The sequence below is a fragment of the Fulmarus glacialis genome, unplaced genomic scaffold (genome assembly GCF_000690835.1).
Source record: "Fulmarus glacialis isolate BGI_N327 unplaced genomic scaffold, ASM69083v1 scaffold11380, whole genome shotgun sequence".
Taxonomy (NCBI): domain Eukaryota; kingdom Metazoa; phylum Chordata; class Aves; order Procellariiformes; family Procellariidae; genus Fulmarus; species Fulmarus glacialis.
This window is the reverse complement of record NW_009187167.1, coordinates 37,666-62,600: the sequence shown is the minus strand read 5'-3', so window position 1 is coordinate 62,600 and position 24,935 is coordinate 37,666. Positions and strand designations below refer to the sequence as shown.

Sequence of the window (24,935 nt, the reverse complement as noted above, 5' to 3'; positions counted from 1 at the left end):
TAGGTATTAATACTGAAGGTTATTATAAAGCTAAGGAACGTGATTCACTAGTCAAGATAGCTGGCTGAAAGTCCATCCAGTCGCAGTAGTGAACTCAAAGACACTGAATTAAAAATAAACAAGCAGGAGATGGTTGGCAAATAGCAAATAACTAACTAAGCACCAGTTGCTGGTGTAGATCTGATGAAAAAGTGTTTCAGGAACCGCAACAGCCAGAAAAGGTGAGATCATGTATTTCTGCATTCAGCATTAGGGAACCTCTAACTTGAGAATGCTGATCTGGTGTCAGCGCTAACAGCTGTTTTTAAATAGCCCTTTTTTGTTTTTTTTTTTTTTAAACTTTCTGTAAGCACTCCCTGGAGGACTGGTAAATGTGGTTTTTGTTGTTGTTGTTGTTTAGTGGAAGTGGCCAACCTCGGTGACATTGCAAAACGTTGCAATACTGAAGTCACTGTAAAGCACCACAAGGTGTGTGTTGGATGGTTTGCCAAGCCAAAGGTCAGAGGGAATGGCCCACTGCTCGGCTGTCAATGGCTGTGGCCTGGATGTTGTACGGGAGGCTGGATTAAATAGTCCTTTCCAAGAGTTTTCAGGCTGGGAATCTACCCTGGCTCCCTATTGCTTCAAAGTGCTGCAGTACATGAGTGCACAGTAGTAAGTGGACGAGGCAGCTGGCTGTTGTCCATTGGATTTCTTCTTCCTTCGCGAATGGCCCACTGCTCGGCTGTCAATGGCTGTGGCCTGGATGTTGTACGGGAGGCTGGATTAAATAGTCCTTTCCAAGAGTTTTCAGGCTGGGAATCTACCCTGGCTCCCTATTGCTTCAAAGTGCTGCAGTACATGAGTGCACAGTAGTAAGTGGACGAGGCAGCTGGCTGTTGTCCATTGGATTTCTTCTTCCTTCGCTGGATCCTTCCTCGTACTTCCAGTTTGAATGTCGGGGGGCTGTGTTTCTAACCCCAGATCTGAGGTTAAAAACAAAACAGCAGAGTGAAGTGTCTGTGCTCCTGGGTTTTCTTTCTGAAAGACATTGTAATCCAAAATCTGCCACTCTTCTGCCAGTCAATAGTTGTGAAGATGTTGGAGAAAAAGAGCCTGGTTTGTGGTTTAGAAGTTGAAGTCCCTCGCACGATCACGTGAGGACGTGGTGAGCAGGGAGCACTGCAGCCTGGCTCTTCAGCTGGTGCTGGTGAGACTGCTTGTTGAGTCCCGCTCCGGCGGCTGCTCTTACTCATGTGCCAGATGCAGATGCCGTGACGGCGGTGTGTTCACAGCAGCTGCATTGAGTGAAGAAGCCTTTCCCTTGAGGTTTATTGGGTGGCTGTGCAACACTTTGGACTTGACCTGTTAAGCTCTTCAGCTGTAGTGCTTCTGGCTTGTTGTGATTCTTCATGGGTAGAAAGGGTTCATCTCAAGCACTAGTTATTAATCTAAAGGTAGCATTGAAAAGACATGGAAATATACAGCGTATGTAGCTAGAGACAAAAGAAAAAGGGGTCGGTGGGAAGCGTAGCTCATGATTACGCTGTGTAGGGGGGGAACTACCAGCCAATTTAGGATGTGAAAGAAAATGTACTTCCTTCTTCTACTTCTTTATAATTTTGTCCTCAGTAAGTAGTGTTGCTGCTGCTATCTGAAGGAAGAGGAAGGCTTCAGTGTGTTTAAGGTTTTCAAGGTCAAAGGCACAGGGCTGCTGACTGGTGAGACTGTTCATTGGTGGGAGGATGTGATGCTTTCAAAATGCAGAACTGCAGTGGTGAGATGAATAGCCTTTTAGTGGGTGGAGAAATGGGGAGAGTCTCCGTATCAACAGCAAGAGTCCAAACTAGCTTAAATTTCCCAATGAAATACAAGGTGAAAGATTGCAAAGGGTAAGCTGATCACAAGTGGGGAAACCAATTTGCAGTCAGTGCCTTTATAAAAGGCACAAATTTTGCTTTTAGCTTGTGGGGATCACACTTTTCCTAGACAACAGTTGCCATTTAGTGCACCTCTGCATCGGTAGCAGTATGTAAATCATGCATTGAATGGTCCTAAAAGAACAGTGTTGCCAGGTGAAGGCATGTCAGGGTGATGGCTTGCCTCTCTTCAGTTATCAGCAGGTGGCTGAGGTGTGACTATAACAGCAGGTGAGCTGTTTGCTGTTATCTTGGTGCTAACACTGGTACTCCAGGCCCAGCTTTGGAGCAGTAATCCCAAGTAATGAAGCGTGCTCGGTGGCTGTGTCCAAGTGACACACACACGGTTCAGTTAGCACAGAGGGCTGGGGTGGGCTGGCACATATTGACGAGGCATGGATGTATGAAGCTTTAAGCAGCTAAAGCTTCAGCAGAGCATATGGTGTTTGCGTTTCTGCCTCTAAAACTGATCCAAGTAGTGCTCTGCTGAGAGGTAGATGCTTTGCAGTAATTTCTTTCCCAGATGTAGCTGCTACGAAAACAAATGTTGAAGGACTTGTTTTTTGACAATGGCCCTCTCTATCAAGGGCGCTTCAGTGTTCGCAAGTTACTGGATTAGCATAACAGGGGTGGCTTGAAGCAGTGCCGGTAAGAGCAGTGTTTCCTGCTAAAATTATGACTGAGCGACTTACAATTCTGCTGTCTTGCACATTTTCCAGGCTTAATAGGAAAGCTTTGGCTGCCTGAAGTGTCACCACTTCCTCTTTTGCATCTGTAAATTGCAGGAGGATTTGATGGTGTCCAAGCCTGCAGCACGCAGACTGGGGTTAGTGCTAGAAGAGGTCACTCTTTGTTCTGGGAACTGTGAAGCATTACAAAATGTTTCCTCCCTTGCACTGTGTTTGGAAAGACTATTCTTTCTAATAACCCAGAAAAACAGGGTGTTCTCAAGTCCTGTATGGGTGTTTTCTTGTTTTTTGTTAAAGTTTTTTTTAACATGCAGGTGCTTAGATATGCTCAAAGGATCCAAGAGAAAACTTACTATTGTCACTTTCCTTACAAGTTGGACAGAAGTTTTGAAGTTGTTTAAAAACGACAAAAAAGCCACCTTTTTATTGTAGAAGTCCATGCAAACAAATTGACTGTAGGTTTGCCTGCTTGTACACTGAAAACCCAGGAAACACCATAGTTATATGCAGTCCAAACTTTGCTGCATGGTTTGTACTTGCTATCAGAATGTTTGGAGAATGAGTCCATTTCTCTACAGTGGCGGATATTTTTTTTAAACATCCACAAATTGCTTCTGCTAGGCAGGCCACGACTGATTTTGAAATGCAAGCTGGAAATCGCTCTTGCATAACGCACAGGAGAAAGTGATAATGCGCTGTGCGCAGGTAATCTCTGCGTGTGGCTGAACTGGATGTCTAGGTTCTGTAACTGCGTGCTCGGTTTGAACGCACTGGAAGGCGGCTGTGCTGCAAACAGCAAGGGTGGAGCGTGCTGTTGCTGGCAGTTCCTAATCCACCTAGAAGTTTAAGGTAGTACGTACTCAGTTATTTGTCAGTGAAATTATAAGTAAAGCAAAAAGTAAATAAAAGTTGGTACAAATCTCCAAAGAAGGTTGTGGTGAACGCTGCGCAAGAGTGCGCAAGCTGCAATGCTAAGCTGTGTTTACAAGGAGGTGTGGTTTATGGGGAGCAAGGTTCTAACGAGCGCTTTCTGGCATTATCTGTAGCTGTGTGCTCAGAGTCTCCTTATTAGCTTTTTCTTCTCTGTATAAGTCTTTTGCACAAAATTTGGCAGTGAGCTGCAGCCTTGGAAAGCCACATTTTTTTTTTTTTTTTTTAATGGCATCAAAGACTTTTTTGCTCCTGAACTCTAGTGGAATGGCACTGCTGTATCACTGCTGCAGTGCTAAGACCTGTGTGCATTGGTGAAACTATATTGTAACATACTGAGCATGATTTAAAATTAGATTTGCGCTGTGAACATGGATGTTTGTCTGTGCTAGGCCTCTTCAGGCAAGATCTCAGTGGAGAAATAGCACAAAACTGTGGTTTCAATATTGTGCCTTCGTGTAAATGGGTCCTAAACCTGAGGGCCTATATGGGGAATCCTAAAATTGATGCGACTCTTCCATCTCTAATAAAGTTTGCAGCTTTAGACCCTTTAATCATACCTGTCTGAAGTGGCAGTTTGTGGCTCCTGAGGTCATGGTCCAGGAGGGCGGCTGGAACACTTTGCACCCTAGAGCTGCTCAGTGATTAAATCAAGGAACTGACCTGGCTGAAAACAGGTTTCAACACCAGCACAGAGGTATGTCTGATTCAAGTTATAGTGTAACTAGCCCTGGTGCGAAAAGAAGCAGTCCTGCTAACTAGTAGAGGCCAGGGTATTTGAACGGCTGCCCAGTGAACCAGACTGAGCACCTGATCCAGGCGTAAAATGCTGTTTCTTCATGTCGGATGAGTTGTTGTAACCCTGGTCTGGCACAAACCTGGGGCACGAACAAAGTACCTGTGCTTCAGCGCTAAGAAAGTTGGGTGGAAAAGCGTGGGACGCACAAGGCTTTGTGTTGTATCTCCCTTTTGGAATATTTTGGGGTGTTGAATCAATACACAATCAATCAATTCAGGAGACAAATAAAAGATTCCTGGCTGACTTTTGTCTTCATGTGACCCCATAGATTTTTCTAAACCATAGCTTTTTTTAAACCATCGTGCAAAAAACACACTTCTGGGTTTGGCTTATAGATTAGCTCTTTCCTGCCCTTTATGGTTTCTTTCTGGTTTGGAGTCGGAAACAACGCTGGAAGCTGATAGAACAAACCACTGTACCACTAGTGAAAGGGGTCTGTAATAACATTTTATTTCTGGTTACTTTGTGACCTGCAGAATTGTAGCTGAGCAGAGAATATTCCTGTTAAATTGCTAGCATCAACCCATCCTTTTCAGAGCTGATTCTTTGTTTCTCTCTGCCCTGAAGACCACAGTCTCCATCACTTTAACATCTTGAGCTGTTCTTGTTGCCACATGAGCAGCTGATCAATTTTTCACTTCTACAGCAGTAGATTATATGTGGTTTGATGCTTTCATTGGGTGGTGTGTGTGCATCTCCTCCTCACCAAAGTGCATTAAAGCTTTGGACGTGACCTGTGAACTCACACACAGCCATATTGTGTTGACGCTGGGTGTCTAAGGTGGTGGTGTAATGCCACTTTACAACTGGACAAGCAGTAACACAAACAACTGTCCTCACTAGACCCGTGGAGTTCAGCTGCGTGTCTGTAACATAGCTACAGTCCCCACCTTCCTTGTGAGTTCCTCTGTTGCAAGTGTATCTGCATTTTGAAGCCCTTTGCAGAGCTGCACCTCTTTAAAAGAGTATGAGGCTGAAAGCAAGATACAGGGCTGTGTGACTAGTTCGAGCCATCCATTTATCAGGGAAATTGTTTTCTAGTGCTGCATAACGATAGAAAGTGTCAAGCCTGATAAATATGCTCAAGCTTCTTCACTTCTCCATTCTCCCTAGAGCTTAGTTTCTAGAAAGAAATATTGATATGTAAAATATTGGAGATACTCACCAGGGACCAACCTGGAGTGGAGACAGGGCAGGAATATTTTAATTTTGAAGCTGGCTGGATAAACAGTCAAATGAACAAACAGTCTCTTTTGTTTTATAAAGACTTTATTTAACAAAAAAAGAGGAAGGGAACTGAACTTCATACATTGAAGTGTCTGGGAGGGAACATCCTTTTAGATGTTTGGTGTGTTGGAGATAACAGCACTGTTCCTTTAATCAGTAGCCTTTTTTCCAAGTGCTTTTTTAATGCAGTGCAGAGTCAGTGAGTCTGGGCTTCTGGGCATCTTATTTCTGTGCTCTGGTTGAAATAGCTCTTCCTGCTGGAATCGAAATCGGAAATGACCTGAGCTACACATGCTGAACAAGAGGAAGACGGGGAGTGGCTTGCTGGCTGGAAACTTGTTAGTTCTGTTTATCTGTTCAGTAGCTTAGAAATAATTACTTTTGAAATGTTAGGAATTTGGGTAGTGGGAGCATTTGCTGTCTTGTTATCTATGGAAGTATGCTGCCGGGAAAAAGTGGTATTATCCTTGTAAGATTTTAGTTATAGTAAAATTTGTGACTAATATGGTTACAACACTTTTTTTTCCTACTAACACCACTTTCATAGAGAGAGTTGCCTTGAGTCTGCATCAGAACTATTAGTCTGAATAAAGATTTCTACATGCTTGGTGAACAGGAGAATAGCAGTCAGATGATAGCCACACCTGGGATATGGCTGGACATGCTTTAACCACAATCACATTGGTTTGCAATGTCACATTGGTCATGTATGGTATTTAAATGTTACGCTGTTATTCCTAGCCGAAATTTTAGTTTAACTTTAGAACCGAGAATCTCTTGAATAGTTTTTTCTTACAATATCAGCATACAGGTCAATATTCAAGAGAGTTGCTTTATTTTAAAGATCATAAGATATGTTGATACTTTTGAATGCTTTAGTCTGAAGTGCATAAATATAAAAGGGCTTCTTCTCTTTCTTAATTGTTGTGGGAGTAAATTTTTTCCTAATGCCTTTTTGCTAGGGAGTAGCCAAAGGATCTAGATCTTGGCTATAGCTTAAAGTTTGTCTTTTCAGTTCAGGGAGAGAAGAAAAGAAAAAGGGTGTCTCTGAAGGGCAGACTGAAGTGACCAACATGTCTTAAATGTGAATGATGAGGTCTTCCTAAATGTAAATGCTTTGCCCTGGCAATCTATGTGTGCTTTTGTATTTGCTTTAGAATGGTCGCTATCTTCAGACTAGCAGTAGTTCTCAGGGATGGTCATGTTTTCCAGGGGGACAAACTTAAGTTGGGGAACGATTATAGTAATGGAGTTCTGCAAATAGCAGGTCTTTCGTATACCTAGGAGAGCCATTTCTGTGCCTGGAGAAATCACTAAGGATATGACCAAAAAGGAGAGAAGACTAAACCTAGCTTGTCTAGAGATCACATGCTCCACTAGAGCGGGTATTAAAAATAGTTTGGGGAGCTAAGATGGTCTTTGGTGCCTACAGCAATGAACTACATGAAATAAGCCTGGTCAAGTCCTGGGACATCAGAGGCTTATTTTGAGCTGACCTCCCGTTAAAGGACTCGAAAAGACAGCCTTTGCAATTCAGCTTGTCCAACTTGATTAGATTTTATCTGGAGCTTGATTGAATTAATGGACAAGATTATGAAAAGCAACATGACTGTCAATGAAGTGAGCAGTCTTTGAGGGGAAGTTCGCTAGTATCCCAGAGGGTAGTGCTTTTAAATTCAGTTATGAATATTAGAATTCCTTGATTTAGTTACAGGTTTTTAATAGGACATTCTTTCTGCTGTGCCATCAGTGATACTAGTTTAACACATGGCTTGCGTGATGCTTGTTACCCTGAACTTGGTGTCACTTGCGTCTTAAGTATCCTGAAGGTAGAGGGTTTTCTTCCCATCTTAGCTATTACCAAAGTGGTCTTAGCCCCGGGATCATAGCTTTTTAGGGAAAAGCTTTGATCCTCAAGCGCAGCAGCAAAAATAGCCTTGCTCATTAGGGTGGAGTTGTCTGCTGTGCTTTGTTGCTCTAGCAGGTCAGATTGGATAGATGATGACCTCTGCATAGCTTACTTAAACAACACATCTTAATATTTGTGTAGTGGATATCAAAGTCAGACTCTCATTTGAAGACATAGGGATAGCCTTTTTGTAAGATGAGAGGAAAATGGAGGAAAACCATCATATCTTCCCCCTGCGCATGGGGTAAATAAGTTGTAGAAGCAGCTACGCAGCCTACTCTTTCCTTCTTTTGCTGGCTCTCTTTTAGTAAAAGCGTGGCATTGTCTACAGCTCAGAGACCGCACCAGTGGCATGTTGAGTGATTGCTTGAGCCCAGTGAGAGCCAGCCATTGCAGCGCTGAATTGTCACAACCTTTTCATGTTGGTGTTCTTGTTTTTCTTCTGTTGCTAAATGTTCAGTGGCGATGCTGGAGAAGAGAAAGAAAAAAAATCTCTGACACATTCATATATAGTGGCAGCTGCTAATGGGGAAAGTAGTACTTTGTCAATACTGGGGAGATCTCACTTGTTAAAACTATGCTTTTTACCTCTTTTTTTGTTGAAGTAAAAGCAAGTTGATGCAGAAATAACTGTAATTTATAAGCTTGAGAACTGTGCTCATATAAATGATTATGAACCTTTTTGGCTCTTGCTGAATAATGAAGAAATATAATCTTTAGCTGTCTGCTTGTCAAATGTCTCCACAACTAGTCTTGCTCAAGGGAACTAACAAAAGATGTGACAGATTTTCAAATGAATTTGTACTCTTAATCCCTAAAAACTTTAAAAATGTTTTTGTACTGGGTATACTGGTAGGACCTACCACTTCTCTCTGACAAGAAAGTGTATGGGGAAGGTGCTGTATTTCTGGGAGATTTTTCTCCATTTGAGACGACCGACCATAGAAGAAGTGGGTGTGTGTATGTGTGTGTGTGGGGGGAAATCTGGGTTTTGTCTTTAAGATGTTAAATCTGCTCTTTGCTCTATCTGCAACAGAGCTGGCAGCACAGATTGCTTCAGGGCCTCCCATTTCAGTGCAGAGTTTGGTCATCAGGAGCCAAGCTTATCTATTTGACTTCATGCTAGTGCTTCTCATCTGCTTCAGTGCAGTTTGATCAGCTGAGGGGCAGGCAATTTAGGGGAGGCAGTGACATAAAACACAGTTGTTTCTGCAGTGGTTTGACTTTTGGTTTATAAATAGTGGGAAGCAGGTAGCTTTTATAGGCTGCATAAACAATTACTATTATTAGTTGTGTGATGGCAAAAGGGAGAGATGCTAATGCTTCTCCACCCTCTAACACACTTTTTGTCAGTGAAGAGGTGAAGGTGACAGCGTTGTATGTGATGGACTCCTGAGGTTTGTAGCAACTGGACCATTGAAAAAAGCTAGAGGAGTTGTATGTACATATGTTCTAAAATATCTTCTCCTTGTCCCAAAATTCTGTCGTCTTCTCCTGCCACATGTTTGTAGCTTACCTGGGATCTTGTATGGGCCTCGATAGTAGCCAGCATTAATTTGTCACACTCTTTGTACGTTTGCTATGCTGCCCTAAGACCTTGCCATGGTCTTTGGTTTTGTTTTCATTGGCGAACTCGGGAATGTAACAATAGAGAACTTTGATTTGCTTTCTTTGAAAAATGATAGAAATTGGGCTGTTTGTTTTGCTGTTCAGTTCTCAGCCTTCTTCTGTCTGCTCTGCTTTTCCAAGCTGAGAGTCAGCACTGTGCGACCAGGCGCTGTCTGCGAAGATGCACCTGATCAGTAATGACTGCTCAGAAGACGAGCTTCTCCTGCGCATGCTGGGAAGCGGGGCAGAGGAGTTCAGAGTCTCCTTTGCTTGGCTCCGAGTACTGCTGGGAGATAATGATTTTGGGTCTGGGCAGAAAGAATTCCAGACCTTTCTTGTGCTAGAGCCTGCAAACCATTGGCATTTGAGTTTTGTCCCATTGCAACCTTTGGTTTGTGTGTGTGTTTTAGAGATTAATTTTTGCTCACATCTAATGTTGTTTTGGTTTGGGTGGTTGTGCTAGAGGAAAGCTGAAACAAGTTCTCCTGCTGTGAGCTGTTGTGCTCAGGCACTAGAACTAGTTTTCCTCCTCCACATCCATAGCGCACCTCATGATCTGTTTTGTGGCTGTGGCGGTGGTAAGCCCAACAGCTGGATCAGTTGCTTTTCCACATTATGCCAGTTTCTGTACTCTCTCCTGCTTGTCCTTCTGCGAGAAGCTCTGATCCCCCTCTGTAAATGTCGGTGTGGTCTAGGACCCTGGGATTGGAGCCTCTTTTGTAGGGAAGCTGGGTAGCTTTCTCTGTGACCATTTCCTCCCTCACTTTCCTAAATTAATGGAGTGAAACACCTACAAGAGCAGCACACATGCTGTGCAGTGCTGCCTTTCAGTATTAATACCTTTTGGGTGTCAGCACTTCTCTGACCTGTGTCAGACACAAGCACAACTGCACATCTTGCCCGTTCCCCTTCACCCCATCTTTATTTCTGCAGTACCATCTTCCCGCTCGCCAAGGAAAACCTGAGCCGTGGACTGAGGTAGAACATGGGATTGTCCTATCCCGCTTTTGTTGAAATAACCTGGTGTGGCTGCTCTGCGTCGACCTTGTCATTCGTTTCACCGAGGTCCTGCCTGCTTTGGCTGTCTCTCCCTGATTGACCTCTAGTGGGGGAAGAGCGATCAATATTGCGATGAGCTGGAGCAGTATCAGTGCTCGTCAGGCTGGGCTGGGGGATGCGGAGGAGGGGTTGAGCAGGGAGCTCTCATGCGTGCTGGCAGCCTCCCACCTCCCGGGCTCGTTGCTGTGCAGCTCTGGAAGGCGACAGCCAATGGGAAGCACGAGCATCCACGCTGTTGGGCTCACCGAATAACTCCCGAGGTACCTTGTTTTCAGTCTGAAGCGTGTAACTTCTCTATTGCTGCCTTTTTTTTTTTCTTTCCTTCCCCCTTGGCTGTCTCATTTTGTTGTTTTGAGGAATAACATCCATGCTGTGAGTCTCTCACTCGGTCTCGAATGGTACTTGCTGCATTGCTCATGCCCGCAGAGCGACTGTTCGTGCTGTTCAGCGTTGGGGGAGATCTGTCACCTTTTGGTGCTTCGTGGCTGTATCAGGTGGGGTAGGTCATGCAGCTGGAGGCAAACCTGAGCTCTGAAGACTTGTGCTTTGCCTAGCCCTCTAAGCAAGCTGAAAATCGCCCTAAAATGGGGTCATCAGCCATTTCGTGTGCATGGGCTCTCCTCCAGTTATGTGTGCCAGCATAAATGCTGTAGAACTGCATAATGATTTGGGGCCCGCAGTGCAGGAGAGATGTTGACTAACTGGAGTGTGCCTAGGAGAAAGCCACTGAGATGGTTAGAGCCTGACCTGTGAAGAGGGGTGGGAGGCTTGGGACCCTTCAGTGTGCAGAGAAGGCAAAAGGACAGATCCATGAGCAGCCTTTGCATACCTGAAGGAGGGACTTGGAGAAGATGGCACCAGGCTCTTTTCAGAGGTGCCCACCAAAAGGACAAGCCACAACAACCGCAAGTTGCAGTGGGAAATGGTACTTTGGTGCACTCATTCATGAACATTTTTCTTTGTAGTGCTGGAGCAGGGGCTGAGGGAAGCTTGGGAAGCTCTAGCCTTAGAAACACTTGCAACTTGCCTGGGCAACCTCTTAGCAACCTCATCTATTAAATTAGCCCTACTTTTAGCAGCAGGTTGGACTACAGTGACCTCCAGAGGTCTTTTCCAGCCTATTGTTTTCTGTTGTTTTATGGGATCTGTGGAATTGGGGTTTGTCTTTGAAATCTCATTGCAGTAACATGTTGACTTAGTGGAGTGGATGCTATAAAACTGGAACTTAAATGTGCACATTTAACAATTATGGGAATGAATCTTTCAGGACTATGTGGTGCCTATTTTCAAGTTACTGGGAAAGGAAACCAGGTGACTGAATGCTGCTTTTTCTCTTCTCCATGGGATGCTGAGTTAAGGCTGAACAATGCTCTGTTTTCCCAGTTACCCCCAACCCCAATTAGTGTGATCTTTCTTTAAAAAGTATGCCTTACGTTCGCATATTCCCAATATAGTCCTTTCAAAATATATTGACGGCATGTTAAGAATAACATGTAAAGAAGCAGTCATCTTATCTTTAGGTAATAAAGTCTAGTGGTGTGCAAGTGGGTTACAATCTAACTGTAATGAAAAGCTAATCACCAGCCTTCTCCACCCTCTGGGATCCCAGGAGGTTACTGGTGCAGCACACTGCCCCAGTTTTTCTTTCTCATGTGTGTGATAATTAAATTTTTTTGTTTTGTTTGGTGTTTTAAGCATGACTCTTGATAAGCTAGTTTGATGGTTGGCTGCTATGTGTAGAGTCAGCATTTGACAGCTGACTTTAGAGGGGGAAAGCAATTTAAGTAGCTTAACAGGATTTAGCTCTGTCTACACTGTCCTGCCAGAGCACGTTGTAAACCACTTTAGTGGGATTCCTTCTTTAAATATAGCCGTGACATCAGTGTAGGCAGAACCTCTGAGAGCTCTGGGAACATTCCTGTAAAATCAATCTCAAGATGCAGTTCAGAAGAATTGATGAATCAATGAATGCCTGCACAGGAGCTTGAGGAATCCTACCAGCACTGGTCTCGCAAGCAGGATAGAAGGATCTCTGAAGGAGGGCTGTGTGTGTATTGGCTTACCTATAAAGTGCATTGATTTCTAGTGGAAGTGATGCATCTGTCTTGGGAAAGCAGAGCAGCTAACGAAAAATCCTGTTAGGATACAGTGGGGCAAGCACCTGCTTCTTTTAAGTGACATAACTGCTATTACAGCAAAATAGCCCCATGTCCTATGTATTCCCAAAACTTGGTGGTAAAGGAAGCTAAAAGTGAGGTATATTTGTCCCTAAATAGCTGATATAAACCTAGTACTTTAAATTTTTTTAGGCCAGTGGTCCATGACAACTTTCAGCTTTGCAGGCAGACAAGCCCTAAGAGAGTTGAATAGCTTTGCTTAGCTGAAAGGAGACAGCTTCCCTTTTTCCCCCAACCCCGTGGGGAAATGGAAAAACTCTGAGAAGAGATGCTCAAACCCAAAGCTGCAAAGTGGGATGCCCTCTGTAAATACGCATTGTGGCACCATATTTGACTTATAACTGCAAGGGTTTTTTTAATCTAAATGCACATCTACTGTTAGCTGTTTCCCTAGTCTCATGGGTGGTATTCAGGTGGTGAATTTAAAAAGTGTGTGCTCCCTTTTTTATCAGCATGACAACTGGGCAGCAGAAGTGGAGGGATAAGGCTGTGACCGCTTGCCAGAATGCTGCTCTTGAGGGGGCAGCATCTGACTTTACCCTGGTTGCTGAGAGGGCCGTCTGCAGCTCTGCACTGCTTAATGGGGAAAGCTGTAAAGAAAGCATCTCTATTCAAATTGTATTTCCCTTCAGTATAACTGCTGGAGGCCCTAATCCCTTCTCGGCATTTGGCGAGGAGCCTGCATGAGGCCTTTCTTAGCTCTGTAGCTTCCCTTGCACAGGCTGCAGTGCTGAGCGGAGAAGTGGTTAATGACGCTCCCAGTCTTGTCAGTGGTGCAGAAACACAGGCTCCAGCTGTGACTGTGGTGGGTCTTGGCTAGCTTGGATAGTTTTTTGATCTGCTTCCTCTGTTAGTCTCTCTATGGTATTTTTTTTCCTGGGTTTGAAGGTTCTCAATAGTGAATATTGGTTGTCTTTGTCCTTGAGGTTTTTTTTTTTGAGAGCTTTTTTTTTCTTCCTTAAAGAAAGAAAAGGGAAAAAAAAAACCACTCCAACTCAGAAAACCCCAAAATAAAACCAAGGAAGACTCAATGTGGAAATGTTTCCTGCACATGAGTGAGCCTCTTCTGGGGGAGGGAAATGTACAGCTTTAAGTTGAAGGAAGAGATTTCCTCCTTTTTTTTTTTTCCCCCCTGTTCTTTTTTTTTTTTTTTAACCCTGACTGTAGTCTTCAAAGAGGAAGTTTGGAGTGAATTTATGGTGAGAAGCGTGGCACTTGTTTGTCTCTGACAGTTAAATGGCATGTTTGCGTGTTTTGTGCAAGGAGGTCAGTTCAGGTCCACAGTCAATAGATGGGTCAGAGGTCTGTGTTCCTCCTTCCCCAACTTACAGAAGATATCCCTATGGGATATCACCTCTTTCCAGTTCTTCGTGGCCTCTCCACATGACTGCTATACTGCATGAAAGCTGCCTTCAAATACAAATTATTTTAAGGAAGATGTCTTATGGGCTGCTAGCTGTAGCACAATGGGCTGTGACTTTTTAAAGAGGTAGGGCAGTTTGCCTTTGATTTTGCTCTTTATCCCCTCCCAGAGGTCAGCCATCAGGGCAGCTAGACCAGTGTAATTTGCTAATGTAATCGAGAGTGCTATTTCTCTCACTCTGTAGTAGGCTTAATGTGTATTATGAACTACACTAAGTTTTTGCTGTGTAAACAGCCATTTGGCCTGCTTCAGTCGTGTAGACAAATGCCAGTGAAGCTGAATGTGGTAAATATAAATGGAAATGCAGTGCCCCGTTTTTATTTTTGTTGGGTTTTTTTCTTGTAGTTCCAAACTTCTCACTTTTGATTCTAAAGATTGACTTCAGGTTGCAAACTGAGCACAACTGGACGTGGATCTCCATCTCCATGATCTGTATACTCCAGACACCTGAGTAGCACCAATCTAGCCCATTTCCGTCACTGACGTATAAATGCAGAAGCCCAATTATAGCAACTTACCTTCCTCTCCATTGAGTGCTAATAGAAGCAGTTTATGAAACCATCTCCGGTGGATTTGTTGTCTTGGCCAGAAAGTATCTCTCTTCCTCTTAATTAATTTTTATTTTTTTTTTAAACTCAGGTGCCTCCAAATGCCAAAGTGTATACTAGAGCTTCTTGCTGTGGCTTAAACATTTTCCTAATAGCTGCCATTTAGAAAAAGACCTCTTCATGGTGCTAATGGTATGAAACAAGTGGTATAAATGTTAGCAGTTGCCTTTCAAGTCTAACATTAATAACAATTTGATGTTGGAGTTTCCATTCCAATTTGGACTCTCTCAAATTATTCTGCATCACTTTCGTGGTTCAATGCAGTGAATGTGATGCTTGAGTTTATAGTGTGCAGCAGTAGATACATGGCACAAAAACCCACAAGACGTAAATGGGATTGAAATGGTGCCTGCAGAGATGTTGCCACTGAGAATTTTCTGGGCAAGACATCGTTCTGCAAATGATTCAAGGACACAACCCCATTGACCCAGCGATGATCACGTTTTCTACATTTGTCTTAAATTTTTTTCATCTCTCTTGTGTTTCTTCATACTTTCTGTGTTCCTGTGGTACAGTCAGGACACCTGCATAATCCTTCTGACTGCAAGGAGTACTAATTCCTTGTCTCCAGGTATAGCTGATTCAAAAAAAAAAAAAGTGTTTAATGTTCTCTGCAGATCAGTTATGGGTCTTGCCATAAATCATTGCTCTACCCTGAATAGTCTCATTAAAAATGAGCTTGGTAGGTCTGAGTAGACATTGGACTATGTTATTTGCACACAGTGCTTGGGAACCAAGGTAAAGTTGCTGCTTCTGTTAGTCCTGTCGTTGCGCTTCTCCCCAGAGTGAATGAGCTTCCCTACCTGTTTGGGCCCGATCAGCGAGCCTTACCAAATCCTGGTTACAGTCCCACCAAAATTACTTGGCAGTGGAAGGCTGCAGTGATGTTGCGAAGGGAATGAGGCGCCGTGCACGCTCCCGTAGTGGAAACCTGAGAAAGGCAGCCTGCCCTGGCTTTCCAGAATCACTTCAGTCCAAGTGTGGTGGTTAAAAATATCCTCTCTTAAAATGAGCTTCTTTCTTGTGGAAATTTTGGAGGCAAATTTGGAAACTCAGTGTGGGTTTTTTATCATGGGAAGTGGCCATACTCGAACTATTTTCCTCTCAGCTGCTTTGATATGTCTGCAAGTCACGAGCCGCATAGAGAAGATGCCAGAAAAGTATAGTGAGAGGAAGAATGCTTGTGCTGGACGACTGTGCTTGCGTCCTATGCAACGGAATGCATACACTGCTAAGAAATTCAAACAAATCTTTGCCCAGCAAAACTTCTTAACGAACACAAGTGATGTGGTATCGCTGAAGACAAACCAGCAAGTTCGTAAGTTTCAAATAATGCAAAATGGCAGAAGCGAGCAGAACCGCATTACCTACAGCAGTCACGCTTACGGAAACATTGCCGTCCCTGCTGATGGGACGGGCTAACCCTGTTGATGGGTTGATGTTCCTTTGGGTAAAGTTTCCACAACTAGGACAAGTTTTTGTTTTCTGTTCCACTTAGGGGTGGCTCCGCTTGTTTCCGCTCTCCTTCCCCTCCCTCCCCAATACCTTGTTTATCCTCTTCCAAATAGAAATGGCGCGTGAGAGCCTCTCTCAAAGCAGACTGATGGCTGCCTGCTAAGGGGGTACTGCATGGTGTATGCAGCTTGCAGTGACCTCCCTGCCAGGCTCTGGACATCAGAGCTGAGGGTTGAGCTCGGTGTCTTCAAACTCTGTGGTGTCTGATCTCTTCCGATTTGCATGGCTGGTTTAAGAGGAGGTGTTTAAGAAGGTCAAGAAGCTGCTGTGGGCCTAAATACGGCATTTAATCTTAACCAGTGCCATGTCATTACCTATCTAGTCCTGGAAAGGAGAGGGTTTAGGTCCTACAGAGGAACAGGAGACTTGTAGACAATGCACGTAATCATCTCTACTGAAAGACCTATCTTTGTGGAGAACTCTTGAAATTCACAGGAGCAGTATGAATACTTGGGTTTCAAACCATATCTAATAAGAAACAGCAACAGCTAAAGAGCAGCTAGCCGGCAATAAAACACAGAGTCCTTACAGCTGGAGTCTTGAAAGAAAATCCTTGAGGTTGGTGTCCGCTCCAGAGCATGCACAGTCAGCATGGATAGACAAAAAAAATGCAGTGTCCCAGCACTTTGCTTGATAGTGTGTAAGGATAATACATAGGAGAGATTTTTTTTCCCTTCTAAATGAAGTGTATTGTCTCTGAGAGCCCACGTTGTAGGAGGGGGAAGGGAAAAAGGATGGAAATTGGATTAAGTCACTGGGCTTCAGGCCTAAGCATTTCCTGCCTTTTTTTTTTTTGCCTTTTTTTTTTTTTTAATACACCAGTGCTACCTCACCATGTGAACATGCTGGGCTGTGCAAGTGTGCCCTGGTCCCTGCCTGCATGCAACAGGCAGCTTGGCAGTGCCACGTCTTGCCTTCAACTTCAGGGAGTTCCAGGCCAGCAGGAGCATAGCTGAGTTCCTGCTACAGAGCTGGGGATGGGGAACTGTCTTGGCATGGGAATTTATACAGCACTTGGGCTTGAGCCAGGTAATGCAGGCAGTGCTTGCTTAGCCCTGAGTTGTAGGAACATTAAATTTGTACTTCCTTTATAGCATGGGGTTTCTTTCCATTATCCAGTTTGCTGGAAAATTACCTTGCAAGGAGATTGGGTTTTAAGACTCTAATGGATGATACAGCTTTCTAACCAAGGAAGTAAAGCTGCTTCTAAAAGATCTTGAGTAGAGGAGCCTCTGTCGGGTGGGAATGTGTGAGCTAATCTGTTGTGGGAAAGGAATGTCTGGTGAAATTGCGCAGATCTGCCACGGGTGAGCTGGGCAGGCTGAGCGTGGACACGAGCGGTGCAGGAGACCCACTGAATTCTTCCAGCGATCCTTTCGGTGCCCTTTGCCTCAATATTCCAAATATTTATCTGATTCTTGCCTTTAAACAAAGTTAACTAAATGGTTTTAACTTTGTCCAACTGGGAATACTAGGAAGGAGTAAACTTCTAAAGCTGAAGGCCTATTCTCAAGAGGATTTCTTACACATTTAGCTGGTCTGGGATTTGGGGCAAAGACCTGCATGAACACTGATGCATCCGTGGTGTTGGTTTTTTTTAGAGCCTTGCAAGGGAATTTGCAGAATCCCCAGAAAGGAAATCCGCCTTTTCAGCGAGAATGCTCATTTGACAAGCTGCCAGTTCTGAGCTAAGCCTCATTTAATAAAGATTTAGTCTGTGGGGACCTGTCAGTGGAAACTGAATTTGGTGAGAGTGTTTCATTCTTTTCATCGCTGTAGTGCATAGAGGCTTTCAGCCAGCATTATGGAGAAACTAGGTATAAGAACATCCAATTTAAAGGACCCCCTTACCTCTGGGAACATTTCCTTGCTGTGTAAGATGGAGATTGCTGAGTTGGTAACAGCTAAGGGAATAAATGGATTCTTATTTGACTTCAGCCCAATAGGACTCCAGTGTTCACTGCTGATTAGCACAGCTTAGATCTGCATTTGTGGGCAGAAAAAAAATCCAACCCAATTGTTAAGCAAATCCTTTCTACTCGGTGCTTTCCATGTCTCTTTGGTTTGTGATATGAGATGCTCTGATGAATTCTAGCACCTGCTCCCCATGTAACCTGTGGAAGTTGAGGTGTGCAGATGTACCTGTGCTATATATATATATATATATGCTCTCAAAACTCTAGTAACAATTGTATCGCGTGTTGGTTACGGTACTAAACCAAGTATCAGCAAGGTTGTGTCTTTTCGGCCTCTGCACTGGTGGCTTCTGTGAATTGGACCAAATATAAAGGCAGCGTTGAAAGTCTTTAATTATGAAATAAGGAGTCAGAAGGTTAGTATGGAGGAAATGATGATGAATCTTTAATCAACCTAGCCTTGTTCTCAGTCATTGCCTGCATAAGGGCACTTGAGAAATTAATCTGAATTAACTGGAGGAATAAATTCAAAGCAGATTAGTTAAACCACTTTAAATGCACTAAAGTGAATTGAACTACTGAATTAAGGCCATTCTAGTTAAACTACATTAAAACCCTGTGTGAACACTCATTTGTAATTAGAGTGGCTTTAGTTTGCAGTGCTAATACCAATTAACTGTGGAATGCCCTTGCCTGTGTAGACAGCTTCTCAGTGTTGAGGAAGGTAGCCTGTTTATTTAACCAACTTGGTTAAATAGATTTGAGCTATCTAGTCATGCTAGGAGATGTTTCAGCTGTAGATCTGTTTTGTTCTCCTATGTCTGCTATATTGTCTTAAGGTGATTTTAAAAAAAAAAAAAAGGCATGACAAAATCCTTGGCACTTTTTCTTTTCCAGAAAGGAAAGCCAATAGCCAAAAAAAGCTAAAGGCAAAGTGTTGGCCTATATTGCTTGCTCCAGTGTGGACTTGCCCTAAATATTATATATATATAAAAAATATACTGCACTCCCTTAACAGCGTGCTTTCTCTGGGAGATGTCTGTATAAGGAGATGAGATGGTAGAACCTGTCCTCTGTTTCCGTGGTGCTCTTCCGTGCTGAGGGATTCCTCACGAAGGAGAATACATCTCAGTACCGTGGGAAAAGCCTCTTCCACAGCAAGTTTCCTGCCCAGCCTTGCTCCTCTACTGTGTTGAGTACAGTAATTGGCCTGGGAAGGCCTGTCCCCCGGGCAGAGGAGATATGGATGGTTTAGTGCTGAGATCAGCAGTGGTTTCCACATCCTCCCCCCACATTACATTTGCCAATACACGGTTGGCTGCGTTCCCTACCAAAGCCTGCATCCTTCTGTAGAGGCTGTGGGATGAATGACATCCTGAGACACTTAAGTATCTCAACAAACACCATGTTCAGCATTTTTCAGAAATGAAAATCAAGTCTCTGAACACACAGCACGTTCAGAACAAGTTGATGAGGGGGTCAGAGTGTGTTCCTCGTGTTGCCAGCGTTACAAAAAAAATCAGTTTGGTAGGACATAGTTACTTATCATCTATGAGTACGTAAGCTTCTTAGAGACGTTCTGAAGTCTGCAAAAAAACCGTGTAGGAAGTAGTGTAAGCATGACACTATCCCACAGCAGTTTCTTTTCTTGCTAAGACAACTTCCGTCCTTCACGGAATAAATAGAGACGAGTGCTCCTTTGGCAGCAGCCCAGTTTGCTTCATTTGTTCTTCTGGGTGAACATTTTTCTCTTCCCACACTCCTTTAACCTCTTCTCTCTGTTTTATTATCACAATCTCGAGTCGCTGCATGGAAATCCAGAAGGAACATTAGTTGCAGATTCAGTGGAAAGCTTTCTTTTGGCAAAAGCTAACTTTAAGGTAAAACTATAAACAGTTCTCAGTCTGGCAATGATTAAGACAGCTGTGTTGCTGAGATGCACAAAAGCTGTAGCTATTTTGTCCTGTGGGTTGAAATTATGAAGTTTTAAGATGAAATAACTTTAAAATTATTGATGGAAGATTAAAAGCAAAACTGCATGCTTTTCAGGAACCACCTGAAGGCTTCAGCTTTGCTCTCAAGTTTCTTAATGAGGTTTTAGTGGACTTTCTAACTACTAGTAAAATAGCAGTGCTATCCAGAAATAGTTAGTATCTATTCCATGTCAAGAGCTGCTCGCTATACCATGCTGCTGTTAGTACAGTTAAGGTCTAAAGAATGTGGTAATTGGAAGTTGGACAGGTTGAGATTGCTAAAACTTGTCCTTAATAAACACATGGATTATTTTGAAGCCATGTGTACTCAGAATTAACTTTCTAAACCTGTTCTGCTGCCAGGACTTCTTGTGCCAAGTAACCTTCATGGCAGAGGGGAGGTGGTGGTGTGAGGAGGTGTCCCTAAGCCAACACTCCTCTGTACAGTCGAGTGACGAACAAACAGCACTTAAGGCAGTGCTAGACCTTGACAGTTAGGTGAATGCAACCCAATCTTACCTCCTGTGTTACAATGCTTCGTAGCTTTATTTAGGCTTTCCCTTCTAAGGAAACATACTGAAATGTATCTCGTATATCCTTTTCTCGTGTTATGTAGATCACTTCTCTTTGTGACTGCGTATGTAGGATGGGATGGAGTATACATGGCCTTAAGTGCAGTTTCAGCAACTTAAATTAGCCTTTCAGGACCACAGTAATCAGAGATACGTTCAGGTAACTAATGCTGTGGATAGCAGTTTGGAACTTGTGGTCTGAGAGCTGAAACCAGCTGTCTTGTATGGAAATTTTTCATCCAGTAGACAAGTATATTGGTTGAATCGATCCACGGTAACATAAGTCATGGTCTCAGAGACCAAGGATTGTGTTAACTGAAGCCTAATCTACATGTATGTCCTTGGGTATAATATCAGCACCTGTGGGTACCCTTATACCATGTGGAAGAGCTAACCAGTCCCCAGTATTTTTGCAGGAGATGTTTTTGCCATGCCCTGTGTTTCTTATTGTGATGGTGCCCCTCTCTGTGCTTGGGGACCTAGATATTTTCTGCCCCTTTTCTGGCTTCTTAGTCCCGTTGGGAGAGCAAGTACATGAATCCTGGCAACCGTGCTGGAGTTGAGAAAGGCTATTAACACTGCAGCAGGCTGTCGAGCACCTCCCTGCACAAGGCCAAGTGTATTCAGGTTTCATGGTGCCTTTCCAAGCTAGCAATGCTGCTCGTGGTTACTTCCCTCTGTACTGCTATTAACTTTTATTTTGAAAGTGCTTCCTAACACTGTAGCTTCGTCTCCTGCCGGTCTGGCTGATACCGCTTGGATTTACACTCATTTTCAGGGACTGCTCTGTCTCCACTTCTGCCATTAGTGTCAGCACAGTGGTAAAATGTTGCTCCTCCAAGTTGTCTCCATTTTCCTGTAAGGGCAGTTCATGCATCATTTGCTATAAAGGTTCTGATAGCTCAGCAAATGTTCAAAGACGAATTGATGCTCTTTTGTGGCAAAAGGCCCAGTGCATAATTTTACATTTACTTGGGATAATGTGGCCTTGGATAACAGAGTCCTAGATTTACTGTTGCAGGATAGAGTGTCTGAGGGTTTATCCAGCCTCAACCCCCCCTTTTTTAAATACTGTCATTTAATCCTGACAAGCAGGCACAGGCATATCTTTGGTTGCGACCAGGCTTTCACTGCCAGCCAGTCTCTGGGTCCTAAACTGACTCATCAGTCAGAAAGATTAATAACTGCTCTGCTGGATGATTTCACTTGTTGTCATGGCACATATCCATTAATGGAAAACAAATATTCTCTGGAAAATGAAACACAGATCATGGTGTAGTGGCCAGCCAAGCCCTTTTGGCCAGATGCATAAATTAAAGCATATATTAAGTGTCGAGAACTTCAGGTTGCATGGTGCATGGCAGTCTTTAATTTTTTTTTTTCTCTTTTTAGTATTTCCTTTTTTTCCTTTTAATGGGGGCTGTTCCCCTACATCTGGAGCTGCAGTGTGAATTTTTTGCTGATAAAGAGTCGCTGGGAGGGTGTTTTCATCTGGGTTCATCTTTCCAGTGGTAATGCCTTTTAGCATGTGCAGGAAGGTTGAGGGTGTGAAGAAAGAAGTGCAGGCAAGCAGTGCAGGAAAGCTTTGCATTACAGCAGCCTGACGTGTTTAAAAAATAAAGAATATCCCTGAGGAGCTTTGGTACGCTGAATGTGTTAGTTAAATTAGTATTGAGTGCTTGTACATGGCAGGCCTTCAGAAGTGGGAGAACGTGGGGCTCCGAATGCAGCTTCCCTCTCGAAGGCCCCTTTCTGCTCAGGAACTCAAACAGCGTGCACACCATCTGGCATAATCATGGGAAAGGGGGATAGGGCTTTTTCCCTTCCACCCCCACTCTTCTTTAAAGATCCCAAAGTTCGCTTTCTGCAGCGGGACTGGGTTTCTGCTGTTTAGTTTGGGAAAGCAGTACCTGTAAGCTCCCCCCATCCCAGTGTGCTTGATGGGCTTTGGGTGGGTTTCTTAAGGGTGGGAAAGCAAACAGCACGTGGCTACGTGGAGCATCTGTGATGCAGCAGTTAAGTTTAACTAGCGTGAATGGGCCCTACAGTCTGTACACGCTGACGTCTGCTTGGCTGGAAAGTACGTTATGTGGCTCGTATAGTTTGCCAGGATAATAACTCAGCAGGGAGTACCTAGGGAGCAGACCGGGGGAAAGAAGGGGAAGAAAAGCCTACAAAGAGCGAGTTACTACCAGACCCTGTTAAAAACGGTCACCAGTTTTGTTGAGAATCTTACTTTAATCGCCGCATTCTTTGTTTTATTTCTTTGACCAGGAGGAAGTTATTGTTTCAATCAGGAGGAAGCGTATAAATGTTCTTTAAGGAATTTCTGCATGGGGAGGAAAAGAGATACTGATTTAAAAAACCCAAACCTTTGTTTTAGGTTTGCTGATGCAGATCCATGTCTGCCTTCCCGATACTGGGGCAGCAGTAGGTGACTTAGGCCCTTTCCAGATATTTAAGTAATTTCTAATAAGTTGGTGTTTGTCACCGCTACCAAGGGTATATGCAAAAGAGCTTGTGGATGAAATAACATCCTTTCACTTGATTCATTCATGTGGGAAAGTGTGGCTGGACTTGGTGTTAGAATGGGTTTAATTTTTTTTTTTTTTTAACAAAATTGTTTTGCATTTTTGGGTTTCACCCAGGATTTTCCAAATAAAAAGAAAATGGAATGGAGTTAAATGAAATTGGAATGGAATTAAACACTTATTGCTTCCCTTTCCTCCCAGGAACATCTGACTAGAAATAGGTATAACACAGCTTGTGATGGCTTCAAGCCAGTGTGTGTGTGTAGCATCCACATTTGTTGTACCTATATATGTGGATGGTATATGGAGGGGTTTAGCATTTATTCTAGGTCTACCTTGAACAGAAGCATTGCATGGGAAGTCATTTTTTTAAAAATCTATCTCACCCATGTGTAATAAATTCCACCCCCTTTCAAACCCACTCATGCACTTGGATTTCTAATGAATAAGCCTGCATATTTATTCATGAAGATTAAAGAACTGTACAGATAGAGGCAGCTGGCTGAACTTTTTTTTTTTTCACCCCCTTTAAATCTGCTGACCTCTGATCAGGAGTAAAGAGGAAGCCCTCTCTGATTCACTTAGGCTGTTTGCAGACTGGGACAGACAAAATGGCTCAGCTATTTACTGCTTAGTTACAGAATGTGGTTTCATCGAGTGGGATGCAGAGAGGGGAGAAAGCGGGGCTAAAAAATCTCCTGTTTATATCTAAAAAAATATACGAAAACCACAAAACAACTTGTTTTCAAGGTGTGCCTTCAGTGCTGTCTTATTGCTGAGCCCTCAAACATCTGGGCCCTGATTCACATCCCCTGCTATCGCTGTGCCGTGGTCGGATATGACGCCCGTCTCTGTTTTCTGCAGGCTCTGTTGCTGTTGGGTGGCATCGCTCTTTCCTGCCTCGCTCTGGACCTGCTCTTTCTCTTGTTCTACTCATTTTTGGAAGAGCGAAGAACATCTAAATGCTGACTGCTGCTGTACGGCATGGTGTGTCATCATCGCAACCCTGGTGTGCAGGTATGGTCGATGCCTGAAAGTCATCTTCCCTGTTATTTGGCATGATGTGTCCTGTGCATGCATTTTCATACCTGGTATGCTGTGTCGCTAGTTAGTGAATGTTGGCAGTAATCCCTCTTTCCACTTGGTATATGTATGTTTCAAATATCTGTAATGTATTTTCTTTCTTTCTACCACTTGCTGAACTGCTTAATGGTTTGAGCAATGTGAAAAGGAATAGCTAATGTCCTTCTCTTTGATACTTTGCAAGTGGTAAATCAAGGACACTGTGTCCTCAGGAGCTTATCACTTAAATAGGATGGATACAGTTGAAATATTTATCAGGTCTAGGTGAATATTTCTTAGAATCTGGTGTCCAAAAAGAATGACTACGTGGGAGAGTAGATTAGGAAGAAAGAGGCACAGGTGATTCTCTTGGGTTTGGAAGTATTGGTATTTGACTGCAGTGGATGTTCAGATTTTGCAGCCTATGTAAGACACTGCTGCATTTCGTTATCTGTACTAACATGCCATCTCCAAGGGTTGCTGGTAATGGTGCTAGTGTCAGCAACGTTTCATGTTATGACTGAGCAATAGAAGCTTTTGGAGGTGAGGTGAAAAGAAGGGTTTCTGAAAAACAAGAAGAATTAAGTAATTAGTAGAGAACGTGTGCGGAAGAAGTTAAAAAGAGAGAATTTACATTTTTTTTGTTTTCTGGGTTGATTTTTTTTTTTTAAAGTCAATACAGATGAGGATCTCATTTCCTAGAAAGTTAATGATGGGGCATCTGAAAGCAGGGACATGTTTGCAAACTTCTGGAAGGAGCCTTGGACTTAGTTTGTTTTGACTTGGGCAGAATGAATACTCTGAGCTCTATGGATGTGTGCCCTGAGATTGAGCACTGCATTTCTTAGCAATTCTAAGCATCATCTACTCTTGCCCAAGACTCTAGGTTGCCCCTCTGCAGGGCTGGCAGGTCTGGGAGAGAACAATGAGACAATTGTATTTTGCAGTGTCTTGTGGTTCACTTTTTGTATTAACCTGCTGATAGGTGGTGGATCTGGTATGTGATCTTTTTGGAGGTGAGCATGTTCCTTGAAGGCCA

The 24,935-nt window shown here is 43.4% G+C and overlaps 1 protein-coding gene across 1 annotated transcript in view; it reads left to right on the top strand.

Annotated features, from left to right (window-relative positions):
• Positions 1-23,698: 23,698 nt before the first annotated feature.
• LOC104074129 (protein tweety homolog 3-like) overlaps positions 23,699-24,935 on the top strand; it is a gene marked incomplete at its 5' end in the record, with an annotated part of 33,557 nt that continues 32,320 nt past the window's right edge. Inside the window, 2 exon segments of the mRNA XM_009574154.1 lie at positions 23,699-23,770; positions 23,772-23,851. Coding sequence (XP_009572449.1) covers positions 23,699-23,770; positions 23,772-23,851 — 152 coding nt within the window.